At 36.5% G+C, this 27,584-nt stretch overlaps 1 protein-coding gene across 1 annotated transcript in view; it reads left to right on the forward strand.

Moving 5' to 3' along the window:
* Nucleotides 1–16,480, forward strand: part of DBNL (drebrin like) — a 72,011-nt gene extending 55,531 nt beyond the window's left edge. Inside the window, exons 12-13 of the mRNA XM_053718137.1 lie at nucleotides 536–620; nucleotides 12,746–16,480. Coding sequence (XP_053574112.1) covers nucleotides 536–620; nucleotides 12,746–12,885 — 225 coding nt within the window. The 3' untranslated portion in view covers nucleotides 12,886–16,480. The remainder of the gene's footprint in view (nucleotides 1–535; nucleotides 621–12,745) is intronic.
* Nucleotides 16,481–27,584: the final 11,104 nt, after the last annotated feature.

Raw genomic sequence — 27,584 nt, forward strand, 5'->3', positions numbered from 1 at the left:
TGAGGTCTCAGGTGTTAATAAAAAATAAATAGATCTCTCTCTCTCTCTCTCTCTCTCATTTAGAAATATGAATAAATAGAACATATTCTTATATGTGAAGAACATTGGAATGTGAAATAATATTTTCATGTTAGGATAGTTTGTGTGAGTTGTTCCCCCCCCCCCTTCTTTTCGCGATCCATTGAAATCTATGGGAGAATATGTTAACACCGTTGTGATATTTTAACTTTTTACTTTCAACTTGTAATACACGTGCAACAAGATTAACTCTAGCAGAGTTAGTACACGAGCGATAAATAGCGCTCTACTCGTAATCTAGCCCTTTGCAGTGGTTTAAATACACAGCATTTTCTTATTGCACTATTACTTGCATATAACACAATAAAGCAATTTTTTGCACTCTCATGTCCCTTTAAAAACAATACTTTTTTATACTTGTAGATTTGCAAACCGCATGAAGGTAGTTTCAGACTTTGACACTGATGCTGTTTTTTTTTCCTATTGTTAAGGATTACTCTTGTATTTACTTTAACAGGAACCTGTTGAAGAACCTGTGTATGAGTCTGGGGTAGAGGAAGATAGGGGGATTTGTGCACGGGCACTGTACGATTATCAGGCAGGTGAGTGTATAGGTATGAACCAGTGTGTTTGTTTTTTTTAATATATTATTAACATGGGACTACAAAATTTTTATCGACTGGTAAACTATAGTGACATTTTTTATCTCTGTTATTATCATTTATTTATAAAGCGCCAACATTTTACGCAGCGCTAAACAAAGGTGTATTACAATGATAAGGGTAGAATACAATAAAAAAGTTACAATGAACCATTATGTAAAACTATACGCTACATTACTACACTAACAGACATAAGTAAAAGAAGAGGAGCACACTGCCCTTAAAGGGACAGTCAACTCGAACATGTTTATTGTTTAAAAAGATAGATAATTCCTTTTATTAGCCATTCCCCAGTTTTGCATAACCAACACAGTTATATTAATATACTTTGTACCTCTGTGATTACCTTGTATCTAAGCCTCTTTTTACAGCCCCCTGATCACATGGCTATTTATTATGTATTGACTTGTATTTTAGCCAATTAGTGCTGTGTAATGCACAACTCCACAGGAGAGAGCACAATGTTATCTATATGGCCCACATGAACTAGCCTTGTCTTGTTGTGAAAAGCTAAAAAAAAACGTGATAAGAGGCTGTCTGTAGCGGCTAAGAAACAGGCAGAAATTTAGAGGTTTAAAGTGACACTGAACCCAATTTTTTTCTTTCATGATTCAGATAGAGCATGACATTTTAATCAACTTTCTAATTTACTCCTATTAGCAATTTTTCTTCGTTCTCTTGCTATCTTTATTTAAAAAGCAGGAATGTAAATCTTAGCAGCCAGCCCATTTTTGGTTCAGCACCATGGATAGCCCTTTTCTTTTTGGAGGCTTACATTTACCCACCAATAAGCAAGCATAACCCAGGTTCTCAACCAAAAATGGGCAGGCTCCTATGCATCACATTCCTGCTTTTTAAATAAAGATAGCAAGAGAACGAAGAAAAATTGATAATAGGAGTAAATTAGAAAGTTGCTTAAAATTGCATGCTGTATCTGAATCATGAAAGAAAAAAAAATGGGTTTAGTGTCCCTTTAAATGTTATAAAGTATATTAATATAACAATGTTGGTTGTGCTAAACTGGGGAATGGCTAATAAAGGCGTTATCGATCTTTTAAAACAATAACAATTTTGGTGTTTACTGTACCTTTAAACACAATCTGTTGTAGATGCAATTTAATACAAAGTAAGCTACAGTTAGAGAGGCTCTCAAACTTACAATCTCTCTCAAATCTAGTCTGTCCATTTTAGATAGCTGAGAATGAAAACCATGTTCACAAAAATAGCAATTCCAGAGCAAATGGCCCTAATCTCATATTTGTGGATTCTTGACTAGTTTGAATCCGTTCTTTATATAAACAACAATGTTTAATTGATTAATGGAATAGACAAGATGCAAGGGACAAATGCAGTAAGGTAATTCAAGGGATGACCGGCATATGCAAAAGGCTGTATGAGAATTAAGTTTATACTTCAGATAGAAATGTGGCCAGACTTAGGTCTAGTTTCTTTCCTAAGATATGGTGAGCAACGGAATCATCAATTACTAGTGGGAATATCACTCCTGGCCAGAAGGAGGCGGCAAAGAGCACTATAGCAAAGCTGCTATATATGTCACTTCCTTTACCCATAATCCTCAGTCATTCTCTTTGCCTGCGGTGCAAGGAGGAGGTGAAGTTTTGGTGTCTGATCTACATTCAAGATTTTTTTATTTTAAAAACAGAGTAGGTTTGCTCTGATCTTTCTAAAGGGTCTAGCCTTAGCCCATGTCAGTCTCTTCAGTAGGGCAGTGGTGGCTTTTAAGCAATTGAAAACTTGTGGGGTACACTTCTCACTGCGTTTTCCCAAAACATTTTGCTGCCCTATTTAGATAGCCTAAGTTTTACTCAGTCTTTCTGTATTTCAGTACTCAGTCTTTCTGTATTTCCACAGGTCCATGTGAGGGATGGCATCCTCTCAAACCAGGTGAGCTGTCCTACTGCCGGACAGATAAATATTAAGGTAAGTGCCAGTTTTATTTTTCTACGTAAGCAGGAAAAAAATTGGCACTTATTCAGCTGAAATGCTGCAGGGGTGCGTTTTATTATTCCTGTCAGGGTGCAGGTTTTTATGGCAGTTTTTGCAGGCACTGTTAGTGTGAGGAGTTATTTATTTTATTGATTGCTCAGTGAGGATCCGTTTTTAGTAACGGATTATGTACTTTTATTAGGGGTTTTATTGTTTGTTTTTAAGCCTGTTTTCAAGAAAGTTGTGTTTTTAAAAAAAAAAAAAAAGAAAGAAAAAAAAAAAAAGGCTTTTTTTGTCAGCTGTAGGGCCGACACCTTTTAGGGCGGTTCTGATTCTTTGATGTCAGTTTTTTTGGCGCTTTTCTTCACTTCCTGTAGAGTGCGGTGCGCATATTTTAGATGGCTATGCTGTTTAGGAGGCTTCTTGCTGTTTTTGCTTCTCTGGAATCCGGATTGTAAATGGGATAGTTTTTTTTTCCTCTGTTTGCTGCGGGTTGCAGGACAGGTAGGGCACCTCCGTAATTCTGCTGAGGTGTAGAGTGTTGCCTGGGCTATGTTTTCTTGATTTGGTAAATTTAAAGGGTACATTTATTTAAGAAAGTTTTTTTTTTTTGTTCTGTATTATATCCTTTGTTAAAAGGTAAAAAAAAAAAGTTAAAAAAAAAGTTAGATTTTCTATTTGCTTCTTCTTTTTTTTTTTTTTTTGTATTATGGATCAAGAGGCTGTGCAGGATGTTACCTGTAGCTTGTGTTTTGATGCCCAGGTGGAACCCCCAGTACCTTTTTGTTCCTCATGTATTGAAAGAACTTTAGCTTATAGAAATAGACTTTTTGACCCTGAGCCATCATTCGCTAAGGCGGATGCTGTTCAGGAGCCTCCTGTTTCAGATGTGTCGCAGCTGTCTCCTCAAGCGTCCCAATCCTATTCATCTGCACATGCAATGCCCTGCGTTTCCTCTCATGCTCCGTCTGGGGTTACTTTGCAAGATATTGCTGCCCAGGTATCCTCTGCGGTATCTGAGGCGCTGACTGCTTTTCCCATGCTGCAGGGAAAACGCAAAAGGAAATTTAAAGAAACAGTGAGTAAGGTTTCTGATCCTGAAGTGGCTAATCAAAGTATTTCCTCTCAGAAGTCTGAGGATGATGATTCTTCGGGTGCATGTGAGGGTGAAATCTCGGATTCAGACAGTATAATTCCTTCTACTGATGTTGAAGTTGTGTCCTTCAGATTTAAGCTGGAACATTGTTACTTAAGGAGGTTTTGGCTACTTTGGATGACTCAGATACTATCGTTGTTAACCCTAAGAAGTCTAGTAAGCTGAACAAGTATTTTAATGTTCCCTCTGCGGTGGAGGTATTTCCTGTTCCAGACCGTGCTTCTGAGATTATTGCGCGGGAGTGGGAGAGACCTGGTATTCCTTTTTCTCCACCACCTATTTTTAAGAAAATGTTTTCTATAACTGACTCTATTAAGGAGTCGTGGCAAACGGTTCCTAAGGTGGAAGGAGCTCCCATAGAGGATAGTTGTTCTTTTAAGGATCCAATGGATAAGAAATTGTAGGCATTATTAAAGAAAATGTATGTTTACCAAGGTCTTCAATGGCAGCCTGAGATGTGTATTGCTACTGTTACCAGTGCTGCAGCTTACTGGTTTGATGCCTTGTCTGATCCTATTCAGACAGATATTCCTCTTGAGGAGATCCAGGACAGGATTAAGGCTCTTAAGTTAACCAATTTCTTTATTACGGATGCTTCCTTAAAGGTCATTAAACTGGGAGCAAAAATGTCTGTTTTTGTGGTTCTAGCTCGCAGAGCCCTTTGGTTAAAATCCTGTAGGGGGCAGGCTTTCTCAATTTGCTCAGGCTTAGATACGAGATGTCCCAGACCTGTGGGCCGTGGAAATTGTATTTCACGGGGTATGAGATAGAATTCAAGAATTTTCCTCCCAGAGGCAGGTTTCTTCTCTCAAGATTATTTGTAGACCAGATAAAGAGAAAGGCGTTCTTAAATTGTATCAAGGATCTTTTTGCCCTTGGAGTTATAGTTCCAGTTCCTCCGCAGGAACAGGGTCTGGGATTTTATTCAAATCTGTTTGTGGTTCCCAAGAAAGAGGGGACTTTCAGACCTATTTTAGACCTAAAGTGTTTAAACAAGTTAGAGTACAGTCCTTCAAGATGGAGACTAAATATAATGTAGGTGTCGGCGATGTTAGGGGTGTGTGGGTTTTAATGTTGGGGGGGTATTGTATTTTTCTTTTACAGCTAAAAGAGCTGATTAGTTTGGGGCAATGCCCCGCAAAAGGCCCTTTTAAGGGCTATTTGTAATTTAGTATAGGGTAGGGAAATTTTATTATTTTGGGGGGCTATTTTATTAGGGGGATTAGATTAGGTGTAATTAGTTTAAAATTCTTGTAATTCTTTTTTTATTTTCTGTAATTTAGTGTTTTTTTTTTTTTTCGTAATTTAGTTTATTGAATTTAATTGTAATTAATTGTAAGTAGTTTAGGTAATTCATTTATTTAATGATAGTGTAGTGTTAGGTGTAATTGTAACTTAGGTTAGGATTTATTTTACAGGTAATTTTGTACTTATTTTAGCTAGGTAGTTATTAAATAGTTAATAACTATTTAATAACTATTCTACCTAGTTAAAATAAATACAAAGTTGCCTGTAAAATAAATATAAATCCTAAGCTAGCTACAATGTGACTATTAGTTATATTGTAGCTATCTTAGGGCTTATTTTATAGGTAAATATTTAGTTTTTAATAGGATTAATTTATTTAATTATGTTAAATGTATTTTGTTTAATTTAAATTATATTTAAGTTAGGGGGGGTTAGACTTCGGGTTAGACTTAGGTTTAGGGGTTAATACATTTATTATAGTAGCGGCGACGTTGGGGTCGGAAGATTAGGGGTTAATAAATGTAGGTAGGTGTCGGCGACGTTGGGGGTGGCAGATTAGGGGTTAATAAAATTTAACTAGTGTTTGCGAGGCGGGAGTGCGGCGGTTTAGGGGTTAATACATTTATTAAATGTATTAACCCCTAAAGCTAGCTACAATGTGACTATTAGTTATATTGTAGCTATCTTAGGGCTTATTTTATAGGTAAGTATTTAGTTTTAAATAGGATTAATTTATTTAATTATGTTAAATGTATTTTGTTTAATTTAAATTATATTTAAGTTAGGGGGGTTAGACTTAGGGTTAGACTTAGGTTTAGGGGTTAATAAATTTATTATAGTAGCGGTGACGTTGGGGTCGGAAGATTAGGGGTTAATAAATGTAGGTAGGTGTCGGCGACGTTGGGGGTGGCAGATTAGGGGTTAATAAAATTTAACTAGTGTTTGCGAGGCGGGAGTGCGGCGGTTTAGGGGTTAATAATTTATTAAAGTGGCGGTGATGTCCGGTCGGCATATTAGGGGTTAATAATTGTAGGTAGGTGGCGGCGACGTTGGGGGCGGCAGATTAGGGGTTTATAAGTATAATGTAGGTGGCGGCGATGTTGGGGGCAGTAGATTAGGGGGTTCATAGGGATAATGTAGGTGGCGGCGGTGTCCGGAGCGGCAGATTAGGGGTTAATAATATAATGTAGGTGTCAGCGATAGCGGGGGCGGCAGATTAGGGGTTAATAAGTGTAAGATTAGGGGTGTTTAGACTCTGGGTTCATGTTAGGGTGTTAGGTGTAGACATATTTTTTATTTTCCCATAGGAAACAATGGGGCTGCGTTAGAAGCTGGACGCTGCTTTTTTGCAGGTATTAGTTTTTTTTCCAGCCAGCTCAGCCCCATTGTTTCCTATGGGGAAATCGTGCACAAGCACGTTCAGCCAGTTTACCGCTACCGTAAGCAACGCTGGTATTGAGGTGAGATGTGGAGCTAAATTCTGCTCTACGCTCACCTTTTTGCGGCTAACGCCAGGTTTAATAAAACCTGTAATACCAGCGTTGGCTAAAGGTAGCGTTGGAAAAAAAAAACCTTGTTAGCAACGCACCCCTGTTAACGCCAAACTCGTAATCTAGGCGATAGCTTGGTAAGGCTCAGGAGCAATGGACTAATGGGAGAGCTAATTGGTGGCTTCACACATATGCCTCTTATCATTGATTACCAGATGTGTTCAGCTAGATCCCAGTTGTGCATTGTTGCCCCTTCCATAAACGATACCAAGAAAATAAAGCAAGTTTAACCCTTTCCTGCCGGGGTTAAAGTGTCCACATCGGAACAACTGTTCCAATGTAGACAAATGCACACGATCGCGAGATTTCAATTATTGGATCGGGTCTGGGGGGCGTCCCTATAATGCTAGGAACGCCCTCCAGACCGCGATCAAATCCAGGAAGCGCAGTAGGCTTCAGGACAGCCATTGGCTATGACGTTGTATTCCGTTATAACGGTGCTAAAGCCCAGCGCCGTTTTGACGGAATAAAACGGCATAACAGCGGCAAATGGTTAATAATGGAAGTAAATTGGAAAGTTATTTTGAATTGTGTGCTGTATCTGAATAGTGAAATATAAATGTTAGGTGCCACATCCCTTTAAAGGGACCTTGTACAATTATTTGCATAAGTGTTTTATAGATGATCCATTTATACAGCCCATCTGGGGGTGTTTTTTGTAAAAATGTATAGTTTTGCTTATTTTTAAATAACATTGTGCTGATTTCAGACTCCTAACTAAGCCCCAAAGTTTTAGATGTATACTGATGTCTACAGACTTATGCTTGCTCCTGTTTGTATAATGGGTCTTTTAATATGCGGGGAAGGGTCTGCTCTTCCTGCTTTATCAGCCCATTTCAGTGGGTATCCCAGCCTAACCTCATCAATAGTGCTAAATTGGAAGCTTCTAAGTACATTTTTAAAAAGTTTTATACTGTATTTTTATATCTGTATCTGTGTATATTCTTCTTTATAGTAGTGTGTTTTTCTCTAAACACAAAAAAAGAAAAATGAGCACGTACCAGATAAGGATAAAAAAACACATCACCCACATCGGGTAGTCTCTCTGCACCTGTCTGTTTAGGTCCCTGCTCCGGACCTCAGCTCCCACGGTCCTCTCTGGGCAGTAGCCAAGCAGCGCACATGCTAGAGAAAAGTCCCCAAACTGGGAGAGAGATCCAGATAAACCCCAGATTCAGTCGGCATATTTGTTTGGATGTTGCCAATGTCCCCGCCAACTACTTTGCAGTTCACCTTAAATGGACTGTGGTCATGAACAAGGTGACTGATCACGCCTCTCTGTAGCCGTGGCGCAAAAGCCGCCAAAGGATTCTTCTCTAAGAGCGTCTCGTTCCCACCCGAGGGAACTTTGTCAAGAGATACTTCTCTGTGTAGCAGGCCTTATTCATATACCCTACATATTTAAAGGGACACTGAACTCAAATTTTTTTCTTTCGTGGTTCAGATAGAGCATGAAATTTTAAGCAACTTTCTAATTTACTCCTATTATCACATTTTCTTTATTCTCTTGCTATCTTTATTTGAAATGCAAGAATGTAAGTTTAGATGCCGGCCCATTTTTGGTGAACAACCTGGGTTGTCCCTGCTGATTGGTGGATAAATTAATCTACCAATAAAAAAGTGCTGTCCAGAGTACTGAACCAAACAAAAGCTTAGATGCCTTATTTTTCAAATAAAGAGAACAAAGAAAAATTGATAATAGGAGGAAATTAGAAAGTTGCTTAAAATTGCATGCTCTATCTGAATCATGAAAGAAAAATTGGGGTTCAGTGTCCCTTTAAGTCTATTTGCATTAAAACCTTTTTTGTATATTTACATTAATACAGCATCATCTATATTTAATAGGGTATACACAACATTTAAAAATGATTTGTTAGCTTCAATTGTACACAGTAAATGATTATTGACAAATATTCTATTAACATAAATATGTTATTTAAAATATCAATCTTTTTAGCTTTTATAGTATTTTTTTTTATTCTTAGGGGAATCTTGTATTTATAAAACCAAAATTTATATGCTTATACTTGTATATTTATTTCTGATAAAATCCAAATTGTTGCAATTCTATATATACTTTTCTTAGGATACATTGTAGTTTGGTTTACTTAAATTGATTACTTTCAGCGACACTATTTAGTTGTTACTAATTCATAAGTATACTTTCTTATCTCACTAAAAATTCCTACACATCTAGATTTAAACTTTCTAGGGTGTAAATCCAAAAAGTCTCTCTTCCTTAAAGGGACAGTCAACACCAGAATGTTTATTGTTTAAAAAGATAGATAATCATTTTATTACCCATTTCCTTGTTTTGCATAACCAACACAGTTACAGTATATAAATACACTTTTTACCTTTGTGATTACTTTGTATCTAAGCCTCTGCAAACTGCCCCCTTATTTCAGTTCTTTTTTTTTAGCCAATCAGAGCTGGCTCACCTGAACTCCACGTGCGTGAGCACAGTGTTATCTATATGACACACATGAACTAACACCCTCTAGTGGTGAAAAACGGTAAAAATGCCCTGAGAGAAGAGGCGGCCTTCAAGGGTTTAGAAATTAGCATATGAACTTGCTAGGTTTAGCTTTCAACTAAGAATACCAAGAGAACAAAGCAAAATTGGTGATAAAAGTAAATTTGGAAAATTGTTTAAAATGACATTCACTATCTGAATCGCGAAAGTTTATTTTGGACTAGACTATCCCTTTAATCTCAGCAGCCTGTTTGGTTTGACCTATTCGATAACCTGTATAATTAATCCTGAAGGACACTATTATGTTTGTCTGAAATGTTCAGAAATGCTATGTTTTTTAAAACCGTTTCTAATTTTTCTAAGATGTTCTTGTATTCTATATTTTAGTTTCTTCTTCGTTCTAACTATGTACATTTTTGCAGGTTAATTGATATTAGTAATAGTAGTGTCTATTACATGCAGTTATATGACAATTAGTGTATACTGTCCCTTTAAAGGGACACTGAACCCCAATTTTTTCTTTCGTAAACTTTCTAATTTACTCCTATTATCATTTTTCTTTGTTCTCTTGCTATCTTTATTTGAAAAAGAAGGCATCTAAGCTTTTTTTGGTTCAGTACTCTGGACAGCACTTTTTTATAGGTGGATGAATTTATCTACCAATCAAGAACAACCCAGGTTGTTCACCAAAAATGGGCCGGCATCTAAACTTACATTCTTGCATTTCAAATAAAGATACCAAGAGAATGAAGAAAACTTGATAATAGGAGTAAATTAGAAAGTTGCTTGAAATGTCATGCTCTATCTGAATCACGAAAGAAAAAAATTGGGGTAGTATCTGATTCTTTAAAAATTTAGGGCTTACTCACTTTCCCCTGGCTTTGAAGACTTCTGATATAACCCTTTTATGCTTTCACATGGGAATGACACTCTTTAGACTATTGTAGTTCTATGTGCCCGTTGCCCACTTACATCACCCAGGATGTATAGCATGTGGAAATAGAAAGTGCCATTGCGTGCCAACTGGGTTCAATAATAGTGGGGGGTTTTAGTGCTGGGGGCAGAATGCAGGAATGAATTATCAGAAATGTGAATTTTTTTAAAGGGACATGAAACCCAAAAAGGTTTTCAAGATTCCAATAGAACATTTAATTTTTAGCAACTTTCCATGTTGATCTATTACCATATTTACTTAATTCTTTTGGTGTCCTTTGTTGAAGGAGCAGCAGTGCAGCTAGCAGAACCCATTGTATGAGATGATAATAACAGGCAAATGTGTAGCCATCTATCAGCAGCTAGTGCATTGCTGCTCCTGAGCCTACCTAGGTATGCTTTTCAACAAAGAATAGCAAGATAGCAAAGCAAATTAAATAGTTGTAAATTGGAAAGTTGTTTAAAATTGTGTGTTCTATCTGAATCATTAAAGTTTAAGTTTGACTTAAAGGGATAGGAAAGTCAGAATTAAACTGGCATGATCTGTTAGAGCATTTCATTTTAAGACACTTTTTTAAATTCACTATTTTAAAATGTGCTTCGTTCTCTTGGTATCCCTTGTTGAAAAAAATACGCACATATCCGACACTAGTGGGAGCTAGCTGCTGATTGGTGCCTGCAGACATGTGTCTCTTGTGATTGGCTAACTAGATATATTCAGCTAGTAGTGCAATGCTGTTCCTTTGGCAAAGTATAACAAGATAATGAAGCAAATTTGATAATAGAAGTAAATTGAAAAGTTGTTTAAAATTGTATGTTCTATACAAATCATAAAATAAAATTTTGGGGTTTCCTGTCCCTTTAACTAATTAATTTACTAATTCCACTTATTAAAACTGATAAAGTTAAAATGCAGATTGACTTAAAAAAATATTCTTGGCCCAGAAGTGCCTGAAACTATATATTCTGATATTTTTATGTTTGTATGGTAGCCTTTTTCTTTTCACATTATTGCTTTTATTATGAAAGAGCATCCTAGTAAGTTTGCAGGTGCATTTAGTTTAAAATGTACTTACAAAATGCAACTTGAATAGTTTTGTGAGCTGACAATCACTCTGCTGGAATTGAAAGCAAGTCTAGTTCATTTAAATGGCCTGTTAAAGGTCACTGCAAGCTAATGTTTTTTTTTTTCAAGTTAAGAACAAAATGTTTGTTTTTATTTAGAGTTCCTGTTAAAGTATCCCTTAGGTCTGTTTATGATATTGCTCATGCCCTAAATGACAAAGTATTAAATTACATATGACACATTTTGATTTAGTTTTGACAGTGGTTCAAGGCATCGTATCATCTAACCATACAGTTTGTATTGGTAAGTTGAATGAAGCAGAGTGTAGAGGTTGTTTGAGCTTGTTTATTTTATTTTATTTTGTGAGGGGAGGCAGCTGTTAGTTTGTAATGGTGAAATTTGTTGATGGAGAACTTTTAGGAAGGAAGATTTTAAGCTTCTCTGAATATGTGGGCGACAGCCAGCACAATAATGTAGGGTTCTCCATCAGCGAAGTCTTGGAAACGGTAGATGGAGAAGTTAATGATGGAGGATGATACACAGGTTCATTATAGAGACTATTTGGCGATGTATCTGGAAATATAGTTGGCTGCAAGATTGATTGAGTTACATTAATGAGCCCATGAATACATGACTCAGGTGTTCAGAATAGATTGAAGGAAGAAGAGACTGGTCTTGTGGAGGCTACTAAATGTAGGATGCAGTAGTTAATGAGATAAGGCAACTGAGTATTTGAATGTTTTTTATGGTCTTGACTAAAGAATGGACAAATTATGGAGTTGTTACTGAGACAATAGTGTGGTAGGATTTGATTAGTGCTTGTCAAGTGGAGCAGTCTTCAACTGCAAGTGAGGACCCAGAATGGAGAAGTAAGGAGGTGTATCATCAGTATTGAGGTGGTACTGGAACCTAAATGCACTTGTAACTGAAAAATGATGTTGAAGTATGAACCTTCTGGTACTCTATCAAAGAGCAGAAGAGAATCAGATGTGATATAGAAGGAGAGCATGCAATGGAAATGTAAGGGCTCTATTTTGGATACCAAAAGAATAAAGGATTAGGAAGAAGGGATAGTCTATCAACATAATCCTCAATTAGTCTATCCACGTAATTCTCGACTAGACTGATTCTACTCTGGTCCCCCTTACATTTAATGTAGATAGTTCTTTTTATAATACTAATGTAAATCTTCCAACAATCGAGCCAAAACTGGATAAGTGGCATATTTTGTTATGGTGTTAGTACAATAATGGGTTTATTGAATTAAAGGGATAAGAAAGTCAAAAAATAAACTTGCATGATTCAGATAGAGCATGCTATTTAAAGGGATATGAAACCCAAATAATTTATTTTTTTGTTCAGACAGAGCATACCAGTTTAAAAAAAAGTTTCCAATTTACTTTTGTTATAAAAATTGCTTGTGTTCTCATGATAGTCTGTGTTGAAGAGATACCTAGGTAGACATCTAAAATTCTCACTCAAATGTATGGAAGCCATAGAATGCATGGCTTCTGATTTATGTATATTTGATTGAGGACTTGGCTTTTAACAAACATTTTCTGTAATTTATAGTATAAGATTTATAAAGACCTAGCAAAAATTGAAGTAATAACTTTGCATGTTTGTTGTTTTTTTTTATACATGAGATTCTCAATTAATTTTGACACTCTTTCCTTTTTTTCCCCCCAGCTGATGACACCGAAATTTCCTTTGATCCAGATGATCTTATCACACATATAGAGATGATTGATGAGGGCTGGTGGCGTGGCTATGGACCGGCTGGGAGCTATGGCATGTTCCCTGCCAACTATGTGGAGCTTCTGGAATGAATGAACAAAAGAATGGGAGTTCTGGGGGGAGGTGGGACACTGTGATGCGAAGCTCCTATTGCACTAAAGCAGTTATATTATCATGGGCTGTAACCACAAAACAATAGCACTTAACGTCTGTGCAATCCCAGAATGCTTAGTGTTGTGTTCAACTGTGAACTAGACAATATTATACACACAGAGATATCACTCATACAGCTCTAGGTATAGTAAATATATTATTTTGTTTTTATCGTAAATCCATGAGTACAACTAAAATTTAACTCATCCACCAAGATACCTGTAGAACATTGCTCAACATGTGATTTCATGTAGCAAAGGTCTCAACAGGGAAAAGGGTTAAAGACCTAATGCTGTGTGTTTTATTCCGTGTGCTACATTCCAGGAGAGTGTCTTCACCAAATAACCTCACCTCCCATACCTGTCCATTACCGTTATCTTTTTATCACCTTATTTTTTGCTCATTCCCCTTCTGCATGTCTTCAATGTTAACCTCTCTGTATTGTTGTCACTTTAACATCTTTCTTTTTTTATTCTCTTTATCCATTTTGTATGCGCCACCACTAACATATATCCATATTTTTATTATTAACCCTCTTTCCTAAAGACTTTGCACCATTAAGTCTAGTCTTTATCCATCTGAATCCCATGTCTGTATGCCCTTTCTCTTCTCCATGTGTTACCCTTTGTCTGGACTTTATCCATCCTTCTTAATATGTCAAGAAGTTCTATTCTTTGCAGATCTTTTCTCTTGTTCTCTCCCCAATTAATTTACTCATCCTAGATTCCATCTTGTTCAATCACTGGTGTCAAGCCATCCTTCACTGTCTGCAATTTACTCTCTGGTGCTTTATAGGGACCATTCATGTCCCCACTCATATTCTTCTCCATGTGAAAAGGGGGTTTATCAAGAACACCAATAATTCTCATATTCATGATTTCCCCCCCTAATTTTGATCAAATAACCTTTCCAGGAACCAGTGTGGCCTACCACAAACGAGATTTGCAAAATCAACGGTTATCCTCACAGATTATATAACAGAATGAACAGCCCCATAATTGTTCACAAATGATTTGTTAGTTGGTTCTGTATTCTAAACCTCATTAATGTTTACTCTATTTTATGAGTTCAACAGGTTATGTATATAAAATGTGCTTATTTTAATCAGGTTTAGATGTAGATAGAGATTCTAACTATTAAAGCAGATACAAAAGCCTGTCAAGTTGTAAAGGAGCATAAGTCTCTTTTTTTTTTTTAAGTTATGGATAGTAAAACCATTTGCATGTAACTTTCAAAATAGTACTGTGTCAATATTCCTTCATTTGCACGCTGTTCAAATCCCATAAATTATGCATATATAGGTAGAAAATTCAGGAACTTGCACACTTCACCATACAAAGTAATTGTCCATAGCTGGGATATTGCTAATTTCATGACCTTTGTATAATCCTAAATATCCTACCTAGGTATACCTTACAGAAAGCCATACAATTTTGGGATGTCACTAGTGGAAAATGATTAAAGGGACACTCAACACAAATTTTTTCTTTTGTGATTCAGATAGAACATGACATTTTAAGCAACTTTCTAATTTACTCCTATTATCAAATGTTCTTTATTCTCTTGGTATCTTTATTTGAAATGCAAGAATGTAAGTTTAGATGCCGGCCCATTTTTGGTGAACAACCTAGGTTGTCTTTGCTGATTGGTGGATAATTTAATCCATCTAAGCTTTTTTTCTTGGTTCAGAACTCTGGACAGCAGTTTTTGATTGGTGGATAAATTAATCCACCAATCAAAAACTGCTGTCCAGAGTTCTGAACCAAGAAAAAAAGCTTAGATGCCTTCTTTTTCATATAAAGATAGGAAGAGAACGAAGAAAAATTGATAATAGGAGTAAATTAGAAAATTGCTTAAAATTACATGCTCTATCTGAGTCCCGAAAGAAAATTTTTGGGTTCAGTGTCCCTTTAAGTATTGATACAGAGTACTATTTTGAAAGTTACAGGTATAATATGCATAACTTAAAGGGATGCATTGAATATTTCCATCAGTTTGTAGAGCGCCAACAGATTCTGCAGTGCTTTACATTTAAGTTTTAAATAGAAGCATTTTTTGTAATATACTTCCATTAGAAAAATGTTTCTAGTAAAAGTTATTATTGTTCAAGTGACATATGCTACATGTGATCAGAGCATCAAGATTCAAGGGAGGAGCTGGTGATGGTAATTATTGTGTCAGTGAAGACTTAAAGGGACATGAAACCCAAAATATTTCATTCATGAATCAGATAGAACTTACAATTTAAAACCGCTTTCCAATTTACTTCTATTATCAATTTTTCTTCATTGTCTTTGTATTCCTTGTAAAAAGAGCAGCAATGTACTACAGCAGCTAGCTCCCAGTAGTGCATTGCTGCAACCGAGCCTACCTTGGTATGCTTTTCAAAAAAGGATACCAAGAGAACGAAGCAAAATAGATAATAAAAGTAAATTGTAAAGTTGTTTAAAACTACATGCCCTATATGACTTATAAAAGATAATTTGTGGGTTTCATGTCACTTTAATTTGTATCATACAAGCCACTACTTACTCTCTGAGAAGGTGTGATTAACAAATGCTGGTGCACAGGGCACTCACAGCGTATGCCGTTGAAACACAGTAACAAGTTTTACTAGAAGCCTTTTTTTGCTAATGGATGTATATTACCAAAATGTTTCTATTTCAAAATGAATGGAACCCATGTATATTTCACTTTTGACATTTATATCCCTTAAAAAAAAAAAAAAAAAAAAAGACTTGTCCCTTTAATGATGGCTCCTGCCACAGTGCGGCGTAGCCAGAAATTGTTAACCTGTGCAGTTTGGAGATTTGGCTACATACGTTATATTTGCCAATGTATCCATCTGAATGTCAGTCTAGTGCGATATCTTTCAAGATTTCTCTGCCTTTCAAACAATAGTCCCTCATTTCTGCTTTTTTGTTTATAGTGACTTTTTACCCCATCTATAATAGTTTTCTTTCTTCATATCCTTCTTGTAATGAAACACCAGTAGATTACATTGTAAGACCAAATTTAAATAAAGTTTAATAATACAACAACCTGGCAGTGACATTTGCCACTAACACATAAAGAGTAGCGGTTAAATAATCAACCACCTGTTTATCTGTATTTATTTGTAATTGGTGGTGATATCCTTAAAGAAATGACATGCTGGTTGGTCATAAAGAGATCAAATGTACATTTGTGGTTTTAGAAAACTTTTGGAAATGTGAATGACAGTTCAATTAATCACTAAAATGGACCTCTACTGCCAGTTTGCTGTTCGTTTGGACCACCAATAATAATAATAATAATAAATTATCATATTTCTACTAGAGAAATTAAAGTTGTGCACTGCTCACTGCAAGCTGGTTATTGGGAACATGGTGAATTGTGTCTTTAATATATTCAGCTGTGAATCTGGGCCAAACGTTTAGGGGTTACTAAAGCTGTTCTGTCTTAATTCATTTTATAATGGAACAATCATATTGATGCATTTTATTTTTGCCATTTTTTAATCATTAAACATATAAAATAAAGACTTTGTAATAACATACTGTCCGTTTTTTTTATTTACCTTATCCGATACCAATTATGTCAAATTATGACTGGAGATTGATAACACAGATTAGTTTGAATACACACATGATAAATTGTGTGATCGCACATTAAAGGGACACTCAATCAAAATTAAACTTTCATTATTCCGATAGAGCATGCCATTTTAAACAACTTTCCAATTTACTTCCAATAACAAAATGTGCACAGTCTTTTTATATTAAAACTTTTTGAGTCACCAGCTCCTACTGAGCATGTGCAAGAATAAGTGCGTATGCATTTGTGAATGACTGGCTGTCACATGGTACGTGTATGCATTTGTGAATGGCTGATGGCTGTCACATGGTACAGGGGGAGTGGAAAAAGACAACTTTTAAAATTGTCAGAAAAAAAATCTACTACTCATTTGAAGTTCAGACTAAGTGCTATTGCATTGTCTTGTTATCTTGCATTTGTTGATTATGCAAATCTACTGTGTGGACTGGTCCTTTAAAGGGATATGAAACCCAAAAATGTTCTTTTGTGTTTCAGACAGCATATAATTTTTAAAAAGTTTCCAATTTACTTCTATTATCAAATTTGCTTTGTTCCTATGATATTCTGTTAAAGAGATACGTAAGTAGGCATCTAAAGCACTACATGGCAGGAAATAGTGCTGCCCTCTAGTGCTCTTGCAAATTAATAACATTCTTGATAAACTGCTGCCATATATTGCTTCAGAAATGGGCTGGCTCCTAAGCTTACATCCTTGCTTTTTCAACAACAGCTACCAAGAGAATTAATTAAAATTGGTAATAGAAGTAAATTAGAAAGATGTTTAAAATTGCATGCACACTATCTTAATCACAAAATAAAAATGTGGGTTGTATATCCATTTAAGAAGCTTTCATTTTAGTAGCAAATTAATCAGAAACTAAATCTTTAAAATATTATGACTTTTGCAGACCAGTTAATAATACATAATAATATAAGTAGCCACATTGCTATTTGGTAGTTGTCTCACTGTACCCAAGTTTGCAATCTGCCGAAAGGCATATTGGGAATTGTAGTTTCTTGTCAACTCGGCAAGGAGGGTCTAATACTGCATCCAATAGCGTGTAAGGAGTTTTGAGTTGTACTCCTAAGTCAGCGTCTTTACAAAGAATGTTGGGAATTGAAGTCACTGATGGATCTTATATTCGCGCGCTTTTATGGCGGGACTTGGGCCACACATACTACACTTCCCAGCATGCTCTAGCGCGCTCCGTTGCCAGGACTCGGGGATGCTGCTGGCTGCTGAGATTGGAGGGAGCGGCCTGAGGTAATGGCTGAGATTTACATTAGTATCGTATCGTAAAGACGATCATTTTTGTATTTCTCAAACTCAAAGGCTACACAGGCTTGGCGCATTTTATCTGCATTACTTCATTTATAAAACTATACATATGCGTATAATTTGTTACGTTTTATTCAAGTGTATTACGTATCACACTTTTGAGCCTGTCAATGGATGTGTATATATATACTGTATATATATATATATATATATATATATATATATATATATATATATATATATATATAGTGTGTCTATGTATGTGTGTATATATATATATATATATATATATATATATATATATATATAGTGTGTCTATGCATGTATGTGTATATATATATATATATATATATATATATATATATATATATATATATATATATATATATAATCAGCTAGAAAATTATGTAAACATGACATGCAGTGTTTTTTGTTCCTGTTTAATATAATTAATTGCTAACCGTGAAGCAATAGCCTTAAATACAACTCTCATTTTTCCTGTTGTGTGCCCATTTTACAGGAGCATGGTAATTATTAACTTTAGGGCATTTAACACCGAACTGATAACATGCTATTTTACTAGGAAATGTGGCATGTTTTATAGTGCTAATATGCTTGGCCTCCAAATTCTGCCTCCTCAGGGTTCATTTAAAATGTAGCCAATCAGAAGATGCATAGAAATGGTACAGCTGCAAGGCTCTTTTGAGGCTCATTGACCCCACTAAGCAACTGTATCTGAAAAGATAAAGCAAAGTAGCAATAGTTAGGAGTAGAATTAGGAGGCTCTGCAAGAACACATTTTGTTTGCAGCCACTTCAATTCCCATTTAAAGGGACATTTCGGTCAAAATATAAATGCACATAGATAAATTACATTATTACTGTTTCAGTGTTAGCATTTTTCTCTGCACATGCATGTGAAGCATAGCTAGATATTCTCAGTGCACCAGCATTTTAAATATTGCAGCTGTTCAGAGCGCCAGAGGGGCTTGTATCAATTTTAGCAATTACAAGTTGAATCATTACCAGATGGTACAAGCACCTTAGGCTCTCAGGGCTGGTGCACGTTGCATACTTAAATACACTTTTGAAACAGCTATAGCCTTTATTAGAAGCATCTTTGCTAATACATTTATATTACAATTTTTTTATACTATTCAAAACTGAAATGCATCCACGTGGATTGCATTTTTGGCTGGAATGTCCCTTTAAACCCTTGAGCAATTCCTCACACATGGTTTAGATTGATTTATATATCTTTATACTTACTGTATTTAAATATTTTTTATTTTTTCGTGTTTTTTTTTTTTAAATAATTATATTATAATGTTATAATTCCTAGTTTGTATTTCTTCCCTCCACCACCAAAAAACCTTGTAGTCGCTTTATGGTTCTACATTTACCATTAGATAAATTCCCCAGAACATCATTTATGTTTCTATACCTGGTTTACAACAGAAATTAGTGTATACAAACTAACATGTATTTTTTTTTTTGATTCTTTACTCAATTTTGCATTTAATACCAGTGTTCTCCACATAGTCTTATTAACCAGCACACAACCCTGATGATTTTCATGAACACCTGGCTAAAATTTAAGCCAATATTAAGTGAAAATGAACTGTTACTTTCGTTATTGTTAACTAATGTCATTTTGTTGTACAAATTATCATTAACCCCTTCAGGCCCAGCACAAGTGTTTAACATCGGAACCTAAAATGAAATCACCCGATCGTCGATGCGATCACGTGATTTTAAAGTGAAGGTAAACTTTGGTGAATGAAAGGCCGTTTTTTAAAAAATACTATTAAAAACAGGGGCACTTTCATTCATCAAAGTTTACAAAGCAGCTGTTTTGATTAAAAACTTACCTTTTTTTTCTTTTCACAGCTACAGCAGCTTTCCTCTCCTGGAAATTCTCTCTTCACACGTCGGCAATGACTAATCCGGCTTCCTCCAATCACGGCTTTCCCCCCAGGGTGGTTATTGCCTGAGGCCATGCTGTGATTGGAGGAAGCCAGATTAGTCATTGCTGACGTGTGAAGAGAGGATTTCCAGGAGGGGGAAGCTGCTCTGGCTGTGAAAAAAACAAAGGAACTTTTTTAATCAAAACGGCTGATTTGTAAAGTTTGATGAATGAAAGTGCCCCTGTTTTTAATAGTATTTTTAAAAAACTGACTTTCATTCATCAAAGTTTACCTTCACTTTAAAGGGACACTCAATCAAAATTAAACTTTCATTATTCAGATAGAGCATGCTATTTTAAACAACTTTCTAATTTACTTCCATTAACAAAATGTGCACAGTCTTTTTATATTTAAACTTTTTTTAGTTACCAGCTCCTACTGAGCATGTACAAGAATAAGTGTGTATGCATTTGTGAATGGCTGATTGCAATCACATGGCACGTGTATGCATTTGTTATTGGCTGATGGCTGTCACATGGTATAGGGGGAGTGGAAGAAGACATAACTTTTAAAATTGTCAGAAAAAAAAATCTACTACTCATTTGAAGTTCAGACTAAGTGCTATTGCATTGTCTTGTTATCTTGCATTTGTTGATTATGCAAATCTACTGTGCTGACTGGTCCTTTAAGGCTGGGATCCGATCATGGTGGACTGCCTACGTTGCTAGACATGCACCCCGTCTGATCTTGCGTTCATCAAAAGGGGGAGGCTGCAGGACACCTGAAAAGGTAGGACACTCCATGCCGTTCCTTCGGCGTAAAGCCCAGCTCTGTTAGGACGGCATGGAACGTCCTAATGGCATGCAGGGGTTAAAGGGACATTAAACTAATTTTTCTCTTTTGTGATTCGGGTAGAGCATGTGATTTATTATTATTATTATTATTATTATCGGTTATTTGTAGAGTGCCAACAGATTCCACAGCGCTAAACAACTTTCCAGTTTACTTCTATTATCTAATTTGTTTTGTTCTTTTGGAATCCTTTGCTGAAAAAGATACCCATGTAGACTCAGGAGCTGCTTTTTGGTAGCTGCACATATATGCCTCATGTTTTTGGCTCACCCAATGCATTTACTTGCTCACAGTAATGCATTGCTGCTTCTTCAACAAAGGATACCAAGGGAATGAAGCACATTTTTATAATGTAAGAAAATTGGATGGTTATTTAAAACTGTATGCTCTATCTGAATCATGAAAAAAAAATTTGAGTTTTTTATGTCTCATTAAATCAATTTATGTAAAATTACGCAATATATGTGTGCTCTGAATAGCTTAAAGGGACAGTCAACTCCAAAATTGTTATTGTTTATAAAGGTAGATAATCCCTTTATTATTACCTTGTATCTAAGCCTCTTCTGACGACTCCTGATCACATGACTTTATCTATTGACTTGCATTTTAGCCAATTAGTGCTGTGTTGTGCACAACTTCACAGGCGTGAACACAATGTTATCTATATGGCCCACATGAACAAGCAGTCTCCTGTTGTGTAAAGCAAATAAAAAAGCATGTGATAAGAGGCTGTCTGTAGTAGCTTAGAAACAGGTAGAAATTTAGAGGTTTAAATGTTATAAATTATATTAAAGGGATACTAAACCCAATTTTTTTTTCTTTCATGATTCGGGTAGAGCATGTAATTTTTAAGCAGCTTTCTAATTTACTGCTATTATCAATTTTTCTTTGTTCTCTTTCTATCTTTATTTGAAAAAGCATGAATAAAAGCTTTGAAGCCGGCCCATTTTAGGTTGAGAACCTGGGTTGCGCTTGCTGATTGGATGGATAAATGCAGGCACCAATCAGCAATCCCTATCCAGGGTACTGAGCAAAAAATAGACCGGCTCCAAAGCTTTCATTCCTTCCTTTTCAAATAAAGATAGCAAGAGAACGAAGAAACATTTATAATGGGAGTAAATTAGAAAGATACTTAAAATTGCATTCTCTATCTGAATCAGGAAAAAAAAAATGGGTTTACTAACCCTTTAATATAACAATGTTGGTTGTGCAAAGCTGGGGAATTGGTAGTAAAGGCATTGTGTATCTTTTTAAACAATAACAATTTTGGTGTAGACTTTTTCTTTAAGTTATGTTATTACACTGCCTGCAACTGGCTTCTTTATATTGCCACCTGGCTTGTAACATTTTAAGTAAATGCTGAATGCAGACAATTAGTAGCAAGCAGATTTCAAGGAAATATTAGTTGTTTTTTTTTTTTGTTTTTTTTTTAAAATATTTTTTTTTATTGAGGTTCAATTCAAGGCATATTTACAAGAAATGTCAAGAAACACTATAAAGAGAAAAATAACTACACGGTACAAAGCCAAAGTAAGTCTAGGAATGAATATGGTACACAGTTACATTGCATGACATAGCATAATCATATAATATACATAATTTGCCATTTAAACTATATACCCACTCACTGAATTTTTTTTAAATTTTTTTTGTTATCATAACTTTAATGTTTCTAGAGCATACAAGCTTCTTGCGCACGCGGCAGTGTCATCCATAACATCACTGGTACTTGTGGCTTGTGCCAATGCTGGATACTTGTGTGTGTGATCATTGCATCATCGGAAGTTTGTGAGCACCAGAAAAGTGTTCACTAATACAGGGCTGGAAAATGTATTCTTCTTTTTTTTTTTTTTTTTTAATATTTTTATTGAGGTTTGAAATAAGGCATGCAAATTTCTTGAAACCAAGAGAAGTAATAGTTACAATACAATATCAAAATGTAATATTTAGAATATATAACATGCCATACAAACTTTGAGCCTTTTAGTGAACACAAGGGGCCACTCTTGGACCTCATGTTAGACATATAAAAGGTAGAAGGCTCCTTGAAATGTAGGAGACCACTCATGGATCTCACCTGATAGACCTCAGTTTTATAATAGAATATACATATTCTTTTTCATATGGTATATTTTCTGTTTGAGTGCATGAGATATATAGAATTATTTTCCTATGATATATGTTGCGATAGAAAATAATAAATGCTGGAGAATTATACAGTAATGAGATAAAATGAGCTTGCTAAAAGAGGCCCAGATCCTTTATGTATGGCTGGGACTTAGGATCATATTACCATATGTTGCCCAGAAGAAGCAAGAACCTGAGTTGTGTAAAATTACCTTTTTGCCGCAATACTTAAAATAGAGGACTATATTCCAATAAACCACCCAAAGCATAAATGCACCAGCAAGCAGATAGGCTAAAGCCATCCCATAGAGGGTTACCATGACTTCTTTTCATATCAAGTGCGGTTAAATGAAAATTCTTAGATAAAAATTGATGACCAATGCAATATAGAGGTCTCATAGGTCTGTAGATTAAGCATATACCTCATTTATCACACAGTTCAACTAATAGATAACAGATAGCAAATAAATTGAGAGTCTAAGAAATTGAACATTAGGTAGACCACGTCAAAAGTATACACAAATATTATCTGCAGTACTGAAAAAATATAAAACTCAACTGAACAAATCTTAACATTTTAAGCCCAAAAAAAGTGGCATGCTTAACTGTAAATAATTAGGTGTAAATATGCATGGGGAAGTTAATAGTAGTATAAGGCTGCCTATTACAAAGTCAAGAGAGTCAGCTAAATCTTGTGAGATGCAAGTGTGGGATAAGGGGTTATAACTACCTAGTGTTGTATGTTATAATGCTAACTAAGATTCCCACCCCGGCCGCAGGCAGGAAATAGGGGCACCCCTAAGGAAAACTATGCATCTCACAGAGTATATGCCTACCGATATGTTTGACTCTGCGACAGGTAAAATACATAATGTCCTATCCAGGATAGCATGAGTCTACAAAGTACTGTCCAACCTGTTGCAAAAGACTGCGGCAATTAACATATTTTCCAGTATACAGGCTTCTTTAGTAGTTGATAGCATTCAAATATAGATAGAACATGAATATGGAAATAAAGGCAAAAAAGTCTGCAAACAATCTTTATATTTAGTGCAGCTACCCAGTGTCCATCCAGCGATGCTAAGAGAAACTGACCTTATGGATATAGTAATGCATAGTACTTTGAAACAAACCATGCATCCAATACTAATCAACAAATGAGGCACCGATTACCCAATTCCAGATTTCACGGCTCGCTTGTAATATGTATTAGGGTTAAAGCCAATGAAGGTTCCGCAAGCTACTCCAGCCAGGCGCCATCCCTTCACCACCACAGTTGCCCGAGGCCGAGTTGCACATGGGAACACTGCAAACATACCTCCAAGCCGCACCGGGTCAGATCCAAACAGGGTTGGTGATGGTTGCAATAAGGTGATAGAATTTTGAATAAGAGCTCTAGCGGGGAGAACAGCAGATCTAAATGTCCGGTCTTCTTGTGTTAGCGTTGAGAAGGAACGGATCACAGGCAAATGAACAATCTGCTCCATGAGTTTCTCTGCAGTATCAGCCGCTTTGTATCGGACTTTTGCCTCTTCTGACCCAGAAACCGTTAACGGCCCAGTATAGGTGAGTAGTGGACACCGGGGCCCCAAGGTGCCACCACCCACCTCATGATACGATATGGGATCTATTGAGACAGGCTGTTTAGAAACACTGGTACTGGCATTCTGAATTTCTGTGCTTAAAGACGCTACAAATGTGTTGAGATAGCCTTCTAGCAGCTGTTGCATAGCCACAATTATACTCCTAGCGTCCTCCATAGCAAGCCCTCACAACCAATGTGAAACCAGCTTAGATGTAGTTGTCAATTTCCTAGGTAGAGCACACGAGGTGATGCATAACGACAAGGCCAAGGGTGCCCTGCCGGGGGGTATAGTAGAGGCCAAGATCTTGTAATGGCTCCAGGCGCCGATGCCAACAGCAATTTTCGTAATTTCAGGCAGAATAATAGTGGCTTCCAATTTGTAAATCAACTCCCATAAAATGTTACAGGAATCAATCAGTTAAAGAGTGAATTTTTTGAAGGTTTCAATTAAAAGCTTTAGCAGCATGCGGCAGTGCGACTGAACATGGCCGCTGCCCGGAAGTTCCCCCCCGACTCACTGAATTTAGAGGCCACTCTTGGACCTCACAACTGTGCAAAAAGTATACCTCTATAGCAGGTAATCTCAGGTAAAAGGAACCTCGTTTTACTTTTCTTGTTATGATATGTAAACTATCAAGGAATATATATAGAATACAATTAGGAACAGGTATACATATATAACTTAAACTATTAAATTCATAAGATAACACAGGTGATAGGGATATTGTAAGACCTCTATAGGATACATAGACCCCGAACTCCTATTATGTAATTCTGGTTGCTTTTATACCGTAGAAAACAGTGCTGGCCATATCAATGATAGCTGAAGTTGTAACAGGGGATAGATGTATGGTGAACTATCAGAGTATAGATATATTTAATTCAGGTAGAGTTGGACTGTATAGCAATAACCTCTTACACCTTAAACAATGTCATAACAGAGATATCAAGCCAGGTACTTAAGTGACTATAGTATCTATCTCATGTAAATAGTACAGGTCAAAGAGAAAATCAAAACTATTTGTTGCATATTAGCTATCTATCAGGGCTTAATGTCCACACACATTTTACAGTATGTGATATCCTTATAACATGAACAAGATCCACAAAACTAATCATGTAATTGATACCATATTGAAGTAGCAAATTCAACTTAATTTAAGAGGATCTGTAGGGGTTCAAACTATATGAGCAAATAGAACTTGTGATAAAATATACACAATGGTCCTTTTGGAGAAACATAGTTGTGTAACTAAAATGAGAATACCCAACAATTTAACAACATACCCTCTCAGAATTAAAATGTAGATAAGACTAATGTCTCTCTGACAAAACTTGTGTGAGAGTTCCTTAAAGTCCAAGAAGTTGCATGTGTCAGCTTATGTCAGCGTAGGGCATCATATAGCCACTATATTAGAGGGGATTAAGCTAAACAAATGAAATAATCAAACTTAAAGTAATAGGAGACATGAGGACAGTGTTACCATGGGCTATTAACAAGTCTTCCAATTGTTTAGTGGCTTGGAGCTGAGGTTTGAGAGCCTGCTATTGTAGGAATCCTGTGTACATTCACATCGAATGGCCCCATGAGCACAGAGTCAGCAATTTTTCTAACCCACTCCAGCTTTTCTGATAGTGCCAGCTTCTCCTTCATTGATCGGTACATTGACAGTCTCTGGCACACTCTGGGTAAGGGCTGTGACATATGGATAGTCAGAGATTGACCTCTGCATTGAAAGTTCTAGCCTGTCCAGTACCTCCTTGATTTGACACGACCTGTATGTTGGGGCCCCGGCCCCCCGCTCCTTCTCCCTCCATAACGGGCCGTGGCAGGCAACCCTAAGAACCGTCAGCTCGGTCCCAAAAGCAGTGACATGTGGTTCTTTCATCTCACACGGCTGTATGACACCTTGAGTGGTAGGTTCCCTCATCGGTACAAGCAGGTGTCGCTTTTTCAAGATATCATTCGTCTCTTGTGCCACCAGAAGATCTATATTTGGATAAGCGTTAGAGTCCGTTAACCCCTTCACAGTGGCCCCTATGGAAGTCGCTCCTCTATCAACTTCACGAGCAGGTTGCAATGGGCAAAATGCTGGTTCATTCTCAGATCAATAAGCTTGGCAGAAGGTTCCGCATAGATGCTGTGGGTCTCTGATTCCTTGCCGCCATATTGAAGGCCATGTGTAGTAGTATAGTTTGCAAAGTATCGCGTTATTATTAGGCTCAATCTCGATACGTGATCCTCCAATATCTCACATAGCTCATCCACAATCTTTTGCTCTTTACTGTGCATCTTCTTTTTAAGAAACGTCAAGTCTAATTGCTCGTTAACCCAGTTGCCTGGGAGGGCGTTAATATGCGGCAGCTTAAAACTCACGGCTTGTCAGTAAGTCATGTAGTTTCACTGAATAGCATAGGCTAAGGAAACAATCAAGAAAGTCTCTTCCTCGTTCTCCAACAGCTACTTAAATAAAATAACTGTTAACACATAAATAGACTCAAAACGGTTATATAACCTATATGAGGAACAGGAGCTTCTCTAAAATGCGTCCCGCCGGTTCAGCTCTTCCCTCCGCCCTCTATTAGGTTTATTTTAAAACACAAAGTAATATATGTTATTATTAGTTATTTGTAAAGCACCAACATATTCCGCAGCACTATAAACAAAGGTATGATAAGCAAGGTAATATTTATAAGGGAATAAGTGGGTAGAGGGCCCTATCAAGAGTTGCACTATTGTAAATCGCTTCCCATGAAGGTGATCTACAAACAGCTGGGCTTGTAGGCTTGCATGCTAAGGGGGTTCACAGGGATAACAAAAGAAGGGAGGAACTGAGGTTAGAAAAAGGTTAGTGTATATTGTGTGTATCCCTGAACAGTCTTTAAAGAGCACTTGAAACTTTCAATACTAGGGGAGAGACTTGGGGAGCGAGGCAGAGAGTTCCACAAATCAGGGGCCAGTCTGGAGAAGTCCTGTAGACTGGAATGTGAGGATGTGACAAGAGAGGAGGAGAAAAGTAGATTTTGAGTAGAGCGAAGGGGACGGGAGGGAGATTATCTGGAGACTAGGTCTGAGATATAGGAGTGGAGCAATATTATTGAGAGCCTTGAATGTCATAGTCCAGAGCTCAACAAACTCAGGAGCTAGGGATCAACAGGCTCCTAGAATTTTACCCCAGCTCCTAATGTTTTGGTTATTCTCGATATATCTATATAGAAATACCACTGTCTTGCTCCTAAATATTCTTACTAGCTCCTAAATTTTGAAAATGTTTGTCGTCCTCTGTCATATTCAGAATTTTGTTTTTTATTC

The sequence above is a fragment of the Bombina bombina genome, chromosome 6, assembly GCF_027579735.1.
Source record: "Bombina bombina isolate aBomBom1 chromosome 6, aBomBom1.pri, whole genome shotgun sequence".
In the NCBI taxonomy this organism is placed as follows: domain Eukaryota; kingdom Metazoa; phylum Chordata; class Amphibia; order Anura; family Bombinatoridae; genus Bombina; species Bombina bombina.